This window comes from Oenanthe melanoleuca, chromosome 1 (assembly GCF_029582105.1).
Source record: "Oenanthe melanoleuca isolate GR-GAL-2019-014 chromosome 1, OMel1.0, whole genome shotgun sequence".
Classification (NCBI taxonomy): domain Eukaryota; kingdom Metazoa; phylum Chordata; class Aves; order Passeriformes; family Muscicapidae; genus Oenanthe; species Oenanthe melanoleuca.
This window is the reverse complement of record NC_079333.1, coordinates 41,623,157-41,635,664: the sequence shown is the minus strand read 5'-3', so window position 1 is coordinate 41,635,664 and position 12,508 is coordinate 41,623,157. Positions and strand designations below refer to the sequence as shown.

At 40.5% G+C, this 12,508-nt stretch overlaps 1 protein-coding gene across 1 annotated transcript in view; it reads right to left on the bottom strand.

The window, feature by feature from the left end:
* Positions 1-3,727: 3,727 nt before the first annotated feature.
* CUL5 (cullin 5) overlaps positions 3,728-12,508 on the bottom strand; it is a 31,829-nt gene continuing 23,048 nt past the window's right edge. Inside the window, exons 14-19 of the mRNA XM_056492371.1 lie at positions 11,786-11,909; positions 10,870-11,045; positions 10,592-10,753; positions 9,815-9,933; positions 8,462-8,585; positions 3,728-7,378 (exon numbers count right to left, since the gene is read on the bottom strand). Of these exons, the coding sequence (XP_056348346.1) occupies positions 7,184-7,378; positions 8,462-8,585; positions 9,815-9,933; positions 10,592-10,753; positions 10,870-11,045; positions 11,786-11,909 (900 nt within the window). The 3' untranslated portion in view covers positions 3,728-7,183. The remainder of the gene's footprint in view (positions 7,379-8,461; positions 8,586-9,814; positions 9,934-10,591; positions 10,754-10,869; positions 11,046-11,785; positions 11,910-12,508) is intronic.

The window sequence follows — 12,508 nt, the reverse complement described above, 5'->3', positions numbered from 1 at the left end:
CGGGGCGCCCCGCCCCCTGCGCGCTGCCATTGGCTCCGCGGCCGCGGGCGGTGCCGCACCCGCCCCCGCCATTGGCTGCCGCGGAAGGCGGGTGGCGGCGTCAGAGACGCGGGGCGCGCGGTGCCTGAGGGGCGCGGCTGCCGCGTGCGCGGGGCCGCCGCTCTCTGGAGCCCCGTCAGGCTGGACAGGGGGGAACTGCTTCAGGAAAGGGGCTGGACGGGGGGGGAACTGCTTCAGGAAAGGGGCTGGACAGGGGAACTGCTTCAGGAAAGGGGCTGGACAGGGGGGAACTGCTTCAGGAAAGGACAGCGGGGGAACTGCTTCAGGAAAGGGGCTGGACAGCGGGGGAACTGCTTCAGGAAAGGACAGCGGGGGAACTGCTTCAGGAAACGGGCTGGACAGGGGGGAACTGCTTCAGGAAAGGGGCTGGACAGGGGGGAACTGCTTCAGGAAAGGGGCTGGACAGGGGGGAACTGCTTCAGGAAAGGACAGGGGGGAACTGCTTCAGGAAAGGGGCTGGACAGCGGGGGAACTGCTTCAGGAAAGGACAGCGGGGGAACTGCTTCAGGAAACGGGCTGGACAGGGGGGAACTGCTTCAGGAAAGGGGCTGGACAGGGGGGAACTGCTTCAGGAAAAGGGGCTGGACAGCGGGGGAACTGCTTCAGGAAAGGGGCTGGACAGCGGGATGGGCTGCCCAGGGAGGCGGTGGAGTCCCCGTCCCTGGAGGTGTTTAAAGAAGGAGCGCGCGTGGCACTCAGTGCCCGGTTGGACTCGATGATCCCGGAGATCTTTTCCAAACGAAAGGATTCTGAGGTTCCTCTCGCCGGCGGTGCTGCCAGCGGACCAGGGGGTGCGGGCGCCTGCCGGGGATGGCCGCCCGGGAAGGAACCGCATGGACACAGCGTGGAAGATCCCTGCGGGAAAAGAAGCCGCCCCCGGGGGCGCGTCCGGCTCCGCCCCTCCCGCCCCACACTGCAGGTTAAGCTGACCTGAGCCGCGGACATTTAATCCCGTATCGGAAACATCCTGTGCACGACAAGGTCGCTGGGGATGGAAGTGCCGAGTGTAGCTAAGCCCGGGACATTTTGTGTCTGGTGCGCCCTTGTGCTGTAGCTGCTGTGCTGTTTTCAGAAGAGTCAGCGACTGAATTCCCCCTGAACCCCTTCCTGCCTGGCCAGGAAATAAACCCCTGGCATCGTTATCTCAGAGTTCAAACCTGGCCGAGAATGGCCCCGGCAGCTGCCTTCACAGAACGACTCAACCCCAGCTGAGTCTCAGGACGCCCATCCCAGTTCCTCGATCTTTTCTGCACTTCGCTTTTCCCCTTCACACTCTCTTGTCTCTGAACCTGGATGTTTAGACGAAGGCCAGGACTGAAACTCTACAGCTGTTTGCCAGCCTGACAATGCTTCTCTTCACTGTCTCTCCAACATGCACAGAACTAGGACAGGAAAAGCCTGGTTCTTTCCCGGTCTCGAGCTTTATGTCTCAAAGGAACAGGTTCAAAACAAAGTGACACTCTCTGAACTTGTTAACATCCATTTGCTACCTCGACTTTTAAAAAGAAAATATTATTATTATTATTATTAATATTAATATTAATAATAATAATAATAGATCTTCACATTGTAGATCTAGCATTTGTCAAAACTACTTCAATTTTCAGTTCTACATCTCACTCATTTCCCTGTGAGAGAGGATTTCACTCTGTTTTTGCTCTCAAAAGTAAAATACTTCTTGCTTTCCATATATAACCAAAGATTCTCCAGACATGCAGCAAGAGGCTGACTGGGACAGGCACTGGCAAGGGAAGCATTTGTACTCCTTTGCTTCCTTGACTCTCAGCAGCTGATGTTCTAAGGTGGCCTAGTCTAGACCTTGGATTTAGAGACAGAGTTTTCAATTACAAACCAGAGATAACATAGGAACAGATAAATATTGTCTCAGGAAGAACTGAAGGTTTTTTTCTGAAAATATATATACCATATACCAAAAACATCCAGGTTGGCTACTTTTCAGAAATGAGTAATGCTGAAAACTTGTAAAGCAAAACCCAGAAAACTCTTTTTAAACTTTGCCTTTACTCCTGCAGTACTAATTTCAAAGTCACTCATTTTTTGTGTCCAGTCTTAGACTATTAAAAGGTCACACGCTCTTCCTTAACTCAGCAGGTGATATTTGCTTTGGCTATGCCCTGGAGGGAAGCAGCAGCTGCCAGTTGTACCTCCAGCCACTCTTTCTTACAGGTGTTTGAGGTTGCATGCAGGAGCTGAAGCACAGTACTCAACTGAATTTCCATAGTGGATCTCCATCACTAAAATAAATGAGGATCAAATGCCAAGCACCATATCTACCTAGAGATCAAGAGCACAAGTGCTGTGAGGAGCAGCTGAGGGAGCTGGGGGTGTTTAGCCTGGAGAAAAGGAGGCTCAGGGGGGACCCATCACTCTACCTGAAAGGAAGGTGTAGCCAAGGGTGGTGGGGTTGGTCTCTTCTACCAGCTAACAAAAACTGGCCTCAAGTCGTGCCAGGGAAGGCTTAGATGGGATATTAAGAAAACTTTTTTCATGGAAAGGGTAGTAAAGCAGTAAAACTGGGAAGTGAGTCACCATCCCTGGACTTAGTTAAAAAATATGTAGATGTGGCACTCAGGGACAAGGTTTAGAGGTGCACTTGGCAGTGCTGAGTTCTTGGTTGCACTCAAGGGTCTTTTCCAGCCTAAACAATTCTATGATTCTATGTGACAGGTAAAGCAAATAAGAAAAATGAAGCCAGATTCTCACTTTATCAGAAGAATGAACCAGGTTTGCCTTTTGTATTTAGGTCAATGATTCTACCTAAACTGTGATCAATTTACAGGGGCAGGAGTTGATTCAGCCAAGGACCTCCTGTGATAAGTGGCTTCTAAAGAACAACTTCTCCTAAGAAACCATTGTGAAATACTACATGTTGCTCTAACAGAAGGAAAAAAGTTAGAAATAATGGAAACCTGCCATCAAAACTCTGCCTACAAGAACAGCCAGTTGGCCAATTGCCATGCACAGTACTAAGCACTCAAAAATAGCTGTTTATTCCATACAAATAGTTCTAAACCCTGCATGTACAAGAAAAGCACAAAACACTGATGTTAGCTGGTGCATTAAAGAAAGAGTTGAAATGTAAAAAGAGGTTCTCATTAAAATGCAAGGACAATCAGAGAAGAAAAGCCATTACATTAAAAGCGCTCCTTCAGGCAAGCGACTGTTCCCATGTCACTGTTACTGCAGGATCACCTACCTGAAGGTCCTGGTGGCAACACCAGTAACTTTCAGTGACACACACTGTAAATAACTCCAGGGACAAATCAACCAAAATATTCAGCAATCCAAGTTCATCCCAGTAAGTTGCACAGAGACATAACCTTTTTTAAAAATGCCATAAACTAAATCAGGCAACTCCCTGCCACTTTTGGCATGGCAGGCTTTGATACACTGAAACTGAAAGACTACAGCTCATCTTTAAATAGAATTCACAAGACTAAATAGTCCTACATATAACCCTAAGTATGTAAAAATTCTTAACAAGAAAAGAATTGGAAATCTCCACTTTTGTTTTTTGAATTACTCTGATCGTAACAGATGTTGGGACTTGAAGTCAGGCAAATACACTGGCATTTTTTAGGAACAGCACCTGAAGTCAACTTTAAAATTTTGTAGGCTGAGACACCAAAATACCTTGCTAAATGAGTAGTCTTTTAAATTACATTTTTATTTTGCAAGAAAATAAATTATACAACTTAAAAAATAAAATTCAAAAATTAAGCAGTACATCAAAATAGTTCAGCTGGACTGCCATACAGAAACTACCACCATTCAAAATTGTACAGCATTATTATCTTGGTAGTGGCACACATTCAAAATTGTAAATACCATACGGAGATAGTTATTACAACTCAGGAACTCGAGTTCTCTCAACACTCCAGACTACATATAGTGTATATGACAGGAAAGCTTTCATGTATTGTTTATTTCACAAATATGACCTTAAAGAATTACAAAGATAGCATCCCAGTCATTTAGATGAAAATAGAAAACAGTTTGAGATAGCAAATCTTTCTGTAAAACTATCAAATCTTTTTGCCAATTGTATTTTCAAAATTTGCACTTTACAGGACAATGGCATCCCAATGCAGATCAATGCAAGATGTGAACATTCAGAACGTTTATATTCATTTAAAAAATATGAAAATGAGGAAGTCACATTGTCATTTGGAAATGTAACTGCATTACAGTCATAACAAATGAAAGATAAATGAGTAAAAGTAGAAGCTAGGGACACCAACTGTGGAAAGAGGAAAATGGAAGACTTCAGAATTGAAACTGAGATTCTCATCAAGTTGTTGGGACAAAGATTTAACAGTATTTCTTAATTAAACCCATTAAGAGTGACTTCCCCCCACCCCTTCTACACCAGATTTCATTCCTTAGCTATTCACCGTGGCAGTGTGTGTGGCAACGTGTTTTTCAGATGCAGCACCTCCTTAAGCTAGGTCTTTGGACATATATATTCATAGGTAAAAATTGCAGCCTTAAAAGTGCATTGTTGCCATATTGCAAGTGAAGAACAGTTTTCATTTAGATCTGAACTCTACCCTCCCCAAAAGAACAGCTTACCCCAGGTATCTCCCTGTGCCCCAGGTGATACTAGTTTTTAAGTGCATATTGGTGAAGTGACCTGATGAAGGACGCTAAACGTGATTCTGCATCTTGAACAAATTTGCTGGTGTCTGTCTCAGATTTCATAAAAAACCCAACATCCATTTCTGATATATATTTAAAGAAAAAATGACCGTGTCATAGGCACATTACCAATTCTATTTCCATCCCAGGTTTTGAGAAACCTATAGGTAACAATTAGGTTGTATTGTATTTATTAGATGAGGGAATGTGTAGCTCCTTAACTTTTAGCAACCTTTTCCTTTTGGCATACATTCCAGCTTCCTAAACAACTGTATCTGAGATGCTGTCTCTCAAACTTCTCTCTCAAATCTAAACCAATGGCTTCAAAATTAGCATTATCCCCTTGGCAGCTCTTTCCATGTGACCATTTCACACTTGTTCTTCTCTGGTTAAGGGTTGGAATTTTTCATGTTGAGGAGTGTGCTCAGACTGTCATGTTCTCCCCAGTTATCCCACGTAAGCATTATTACTTTCAAGTTACAAAGACTGAAAGTCTTGCAGCACAAAGTTTTTTATTAGAATTTTGTTTTCTAATGTTCAAATAGTTTCATTGGTTAACTACACAGAGCACCACTTGCTTTTGATTCTGAATTGCAACACCACAGGGGCAACATAAAAGATGCAATAGTTTTAAACAGCATCTACTTTTGAGTACCAATAGAAGCATGTAACACAAGCCATAGGATTTCAATCAATTGTAATTGGCCAGGTCTTGATTTCTCCATCTCTTGGTCATGAAACCCTCACTACCAAAAATTTCTTACTCAAACAGATGTCCAAGTACACGCTGTTCTCAGGCAGTCACACTAGCATTTACATTAGTAACAGAGCACACAGCCTGCTTAAGGGTGCAAACAGCTATTCTTGGAGAGTTTGCTTTTAAACCACTCCTACTGCATACTTTACTGTAACCATGAGAAAGTAAAACTCCTCTTACTTACTGGAAGGCTTTCTTTTTTGACTAAAGTTAATTGTATCCTCTTCCCCATTTCATCAAAGAAGATGACGCCTTTACATGTTGTAGTTCAACTGGTTAATTAAAAAGTAACTTCACACACTTGTAATTTATAGAAGAAATATTCATACAGAAGTGAATAAAGCGCAACTTACCTTTGTCCTAAGACAGGCACTCTGCTCCTATGACTCATGGAATCGCTCCAGTACACGCTGGGACATTTCAGAACAGCAGAGAGTAGGGCAGTGCCAAATGACTACTTCAGATGATTGAGAATGGAAGAGGTAACATTAAGAAATTGAGATTCCTGATGTGTGTTTGGCACTCTCTCTACATACACTGAACAAAGTATTTTCCTTAGCGTTTTATCATTTTCATTAATAGTGTATTTCCTACCCAACCAGTTACAAAATAAAAAGCAGAGGGCTTGTTTTTCATATAAAGATGTTGACTAGTCCAATTGGATTAAACTTGCCTGTATATAAAAGTGACCACTGAGGAAAGAGTACAGGGATCTTCAAATGCTATTCTCTTTCTGCGGGAGTTGTGCATAAATTACTCTTTAACGCATCCTGATATATGTAGTCATACTGAAATATTTGAGATATAAATATTAAATGTACAAGGAAATACACTTAATATTTCTGTTCCTATAGCAGACCCACCCATGAAAACTGCTTTTAGAGTGAAGTATCATTCAAGAAACTTTTACCTTGTCAAAAAGGATCATAGCAAATCACCCATCCAAATAAGGTAGCAACATATGTACTTGTTTACAGGAAACAATTTAAAAACAATGATCTCTTGCTTGGGGAAAAATATCACCAATGACTTGGAATTACTTTTATGTCACTTAATGTGTCAATTATTAAAATCCAGTTACTAGATTGAAGCACTGCTCTAGCCAACAGGTTTTAACTGTAACAAATACGTATCAGTTGTGATGCATGTGTTTGTGTCTCTCAAATGTTATTAGATGAAAAGGATCAGAGATGGACAGTACATTACTCTGTTGATCCAAAACACAAAAGTGAAAGTGCTACTTCTAGACCTAATTGCATTACAAAGGAAAAAAAAAACAAAAAAAAACCAACCCAAAAACCAAAACCAAACAAAACAAAAAACAAACTCAAAACAAAAGTAATAGCAGTTCCTCAGTGCATGAATATTTGAGTATTTTTTCCTTGTGCAAGTACTGGTCATCTAAAAACCCAAACCTGTATTCTTCCTGGTGGGTGTAAAATCAAATCTACTTTAAAAAGTTCACAATGGGCTCTTCATGAATGCAAGTTTCCCACAAAACAGCATGCTGTTAAAAGTGTGCAACATGAAGGGAATGCCATCATGCTAGCTGAATGAGATTGGCAAAATATAGTCCTCTGTAAGGTAAGGCAGGGATTTTAATATGTAACGAAAGTCAAAACAAGTCCTTCTGCAGTACAAACTGTTGCAGCTGTCTGTCCAAGCACCTTTCCATTTATGTTCTCAGCATCCCGCAGAGTCCTCCAATTATGCCATGTATATAAAGGTGTTGATATCTGACTCATCTCTTCTGATATATTTGTGCTCTATAAGCCATTCAATTTGCTCTTTTATCATTTTCTTTTGTGGCAAGAACATGTTTTTCAATATTTCTACCAGTTCAGTCTGAAGCTGGGCATTAGTGATTTTCTTCCGCATCTTCATTATTTGGATGATAGCCTCCTGGTGGGGGACAAGAAAAAAAGAAAAATTATTTTTAAATGCCTGGGTGAAGCGACAAAATGAACACAGCATTAATAGGAGGCTCCTGGTAAGGCAAGAGAGCAAGGAAATCTGTATTTTTCCTTAGAAATCAGAAATACGCTGCATTTTTTAGCCTATATAGAACTGCTTTTACAAAGAAGCTGATAAAGGATGAGAATGAAGCACTGGCAAGATGCAATATATAAGACAATTCCAGTTAAAGGAGCAGTTAAATCCTATATCTAGAGTGTGAATTACTCACTAAAACCAAGCATTCACTCACTCCCTGAGAAGATGCAGTTTCCTAGGTGACTTGTGATGTACCTTGAGAACATGTCACTCATTTCATAAGTACAACTAGGCATTAATCCTAGTTGCCAGAATGGTCATACATCAGGTGGTACAACTCACAATGTGCATGTCCTGCAATCCAACCTGACTGATAGAACAGACCTTAAACTTGAAGGTAAAAAGGGATTTTTGAGATTTCATTGTAGGTGATGATCCCCGATGCCAGAAAAAATTCAGGCTTTTCTAAAACTGTCAGCAAAAAAGATTTCATGTGAGTAGATGACTGAAGGACTATCAACCACACAGCAGGAAGCTGCAGTTTGTACAGCTAAGATGCACTTTTCAACTTTTCCTCTTATGCTTACTACAGCATGATCCCACCTCCAAGATTATTCTCTTCATACAGACCAAAGAGATATCAAGATCAACAATGCTGTTTATTCATGGTGGTGGCCAGTGTCAGTCAACCAATCTGCTGCTGTCATGCCTTCACCACCTGCTTAATATCTGCTTTGTTCTCTTTGAAGATGATGACCTGGTACTTCAGAACAGGAAGCTAATAACTACAAGTGCACGAACACATATGCAAAATCAGGTATTCACAGGGATTCAGAGTCATATAACAGAAGTGACTTCCAATGGGATTCGAAGGCACCCATTTCATACACCAACATCTGACTGTGGGCATGTAATGATAATACAACAAATTACAGTATGATAATGCAACAAAAGCAATAGGGGAGTTTTGTATTCCTCTGGCAGTTTACTTGCCTGGGTTCGCAATATTCTTAGCTGGACTATTCCTTCATTCTCCTCTTCCCGCATTCTCTCTGTAGTAAGTTGCAATCGACCAATCAAATTTATCTTGCCCCTTTTCTGAACTTTAGCATTTTTTCTGAAAAAAGTATGCATGAAAGTGAGCAAAAAGAAAAAGAAACACAAAAACCAAAACTCTTTCAATTACAGAATTCCTGTTAAACTTAAATTACAGCAGCAACAAGTACCATGACAGATCAGATACTTATAGGTTATTAGCAATTAGTGAGAGCGCTATCTGACAGATCAAAACTCAATGCCAATGTCTCTGCACAATGAAAACTAAATAATGCTAGCAAGCATTACAAGTAAATCCAGCAGCTGAAACAACAGAATTTCAGAATTTCAATTTAATAATATAAATTTAGGGATCTTTGGAGGAAGGTTTTACAATGAAGTTCAGGAAATCTGATAGTTGATATTCCATCTACTGCAATGAAGAAAGCCGATAGCCTTCAGTGGTCACCCACAAACTTTCTCTACAGCCTGTGTATTCTGTCATGTCCTCTCATCATTTCCCAAAGCTCAGAATCCTGATGACAGGAGTAAGAATTATGGCCATGGGCAACAAACTAAGCCCCAGGAAAGCAGATTCATCACTTATTTCTTTCTCCACAGATCCAGATGTCCAGCTGCTGCTGAGAATGAGGCACAAAATTAGAGGTTCCTAGCAAGGAGTTCTCATCATAGTCATTGACAGCAGAGACAGGCAGAAGCAATTAAACCACACTGAACCTAGTATGTACCCCTTAGACATTCTCTCTTTGTATTACCTTGTGCTCAAAGGCTTTCAAAGCACCAGTAAAAGAGCACTGCAATTCTCAAAGAAATAGACACTCCTCTCTGGTGAGAGCCACATCAAAAATCCTGGCTCTTGACAGAACACCATATTATTAAAGTTTCACTTCCTTTTTTTAACTTACCAGTCTGTTTCTGAAATTCTGTGTGTGTGTAATAAATAATCAATACAGCACTAGTGCTCTGATTACAGGCTGTCTTCCATGAAATTTTATGGACTTATTGCATAACTGGGACATAGCAAAGCCTCCAATTTTGCACCTCATGCCTAAGTGTAAGAAATTTAATTTTCAGAAATTAGAATTATAAAAACATTTGTTTGAAGGAGCTGATGCAGGTCATTTAGTCCAACCACCTACATGGCTACTATCAAAATAAATGAGGGTAGGGCAGCAAAGCACGTGTCTAGGTTAATTTTGAAAACTTTCAAGAACAAAGGTTAAGTTAAAAGTGAATTCCTTTAGTTATAAAGCAGTACATTGTTATTTTACTTTTCAAACATCATCTTACATTAAACTGAACTCCTGGTTCACCGAGAAGAGGGTTCCTTCTGTAAAGTCTTTGGGTGAATTGACTTGAGGTTCATATAATAAAACCTGACGTTTCAGCTTTGGAAATGCTACAAGAGACTACAGAGAAAAGGGGAAGGGGAGAAAGAATGAAAATAAAACACCAGACTTTCTAAATGGAAACAACTACTTTCTACAACCATAATTCTGCTGACTGTAGTGAAGGAACCACAAAGCCTTGTTAGGAACTAATAAAGTCAGAGAGGGGACTCAGTTTACCAAATCTCCTTCTGAAATGGGCAAAATTATACAAAGTAGTAAAATACAAACTCACAGCTACAGAAGTGGTGTTAAGTCTGACTTACATTATTTCTCTCTTTATTCGTGAGCTAAATAATTGGAAGTCTGCTAAAGCAAACACTGAAGTTATTTTTAAGCAACATATATTTACCAGCTGTCACTCATTTCTTAGAATTAGACCAGACCCACTTGACAAAACACAATCATAACTCTGTGCTGTAGGCAGCATATGGTTCAAAAAATTCTTGCAGTTTCCAAAAACTTGTGAAGTAACACTGGGTAGAGAGAATATGTTAATATAAAGGCTGTGTGTGCTCAGCAATATTGCATGGAGCCAGCACTACAACTGATTAATTGCCAAGAAAGGTGTTCACATTTCAGTTTCAAAGTGTTATCAGACAGTGCTTTAAAAATACTAATCCAGTATTTTAGAGCACAAAAATCACGAAGCAATCTGTTTCAAGAGAAAGGGATATACCCATAAAGTCCTCCTAAGTTCTGCATCAGGGAGTTCAGTTGCCAGTTTAAGATTTTCAAAGCTGATCTTCTCTCTGGGTCTTTGGTTCCACGCAAACAGCACAGCCAGCTGAAATGTTGTTACCTCCAAGTCATACTGGCCAACCTCATTCTTAAATGTTATCTGTGAAGAGGATGAGAATTTTACTTATAGGCCTGTCTGGATCACAAGCTTTCTTACTGCCATAAATACACAGAGTGAAGTCACTAAGACTGATACAATGAAAACTACACACTTACAATTCCATTGGACATGAGATGGTGCCAGTGGAGTTTTCTACCACTGTGATTCTTTTTATAAAATTCTTCAACCTCTGGGATGAGATCTTCTAACTCCGTGGGCAGCGAAACAAACACTTTTTCAGAACTTCGGGACCAGGCGCCAGCATTTAAAATTTTAATATTCACAGAGTCAGCTGTAAGATGATATCGGATTATATGAATCTCCAGGTATAACAGACAGATAAACCATAATGTTTTGGAGTTTTTTCCAACTCTCAACACAATTATGAAGGACTGAATTTTCAGACAGTTGCAAGGTGTCTACCTACTTAAACATTAGGTACTCTATGCACCACTGGTTTTCTGCCAGCAGCACTGATTGAAACGTGCGTTTCTGGCTTGATGCCGCAGACCTCAAACTCTGGTGCAGCTTTACAGCTGATGCTTATAAGCACTACTCAATGGTTTTCAGCATGGTAGGTTCAATACCTAATGTTCCTCAGCCTCTCTCATCAGTGAAACAATCTCAGAATATGATTTAAGTTCTTCATAGAATGCATCTAGCTCTCCTGCTGGCAGATAAAGGAGGAGCACAGCATGGAGCACTTGAAGAATGATGAGGGCATAAAAGGAGGCAGTTCAGGCATTCACCCAGCCAATTCAAGCCCTTGCTTGCAATTTGTCTACAGGAGAAGGGTATCTGCATCTACAAGACTGCTCACAAGCAAAACCCACAACAACTCACAGCAGAGTGATACAGCTCTATTATCAACTGCAGGAGAAAGCAGAGTCTAACAGACACTTCCAGTCGAGGGATTTGGCACAGCCATGGAGACTGTTCAACCTGCAGTTGACATAATTTTTAACCTAAGATTTAACAGAGCTATTTTTCACTAAGAGAAATAAAAAGTAACTAATAATTTGAAAATAATACCTGGTAAAGCAAGTTTATTATTTTTGTGCATTTCTTTGAAGGCCTGATTCAAGTCTTCAGAGACTTTGATATCTTGGAACATTCTAGCCAGCTTGTTTACATAGTCTGCTGGCATTCCCACTTCCTACATAAACAAACAGAACAGTAAATGTGACACAGAAAACTATGAACAAAAAGCTTTATTTTTAAAATAATAAACTTGAATAAATTAAGAGCACAAAGAGGTACACTGGTATCATCACTCGACAGTAACAGTGAATCTGCAATGCAATATAAAGGGTTTCTTGCATGGATCATAAGTAGTTATCCCTTAAGGGCATAGGATGATTCTTTTAAAGAAATTCAAGAGCTGAAGAACATATGCATGCATTAAGGAACCCATGAGTTCTGAGATTTGAAGGAATGTTTAAGGCATGCAAATAATATTCTAGTCTACATAAAAATTCAAAATTAGAATGGGTCTCAAATTATTTATGTAATTAAACAAGTACACTGCATTTTGCTTATTTGCATATGGAATATATGAAACTTTTAGGTAACTGTATGTGAAATATTTTAAAATCTATCACTGCCACTACTAGAGAAAAGCCAAAGAGTTTTATTCTCACAAAGATAGAAGGGAAATATAAGATGTCCTGAGTGGCCTCCTATTAAAAATAAAGCAAGGAGGATATTTAAGTTCAAGTGTGGAATATTAATTAATCACAAGCACAGGATGAGAGG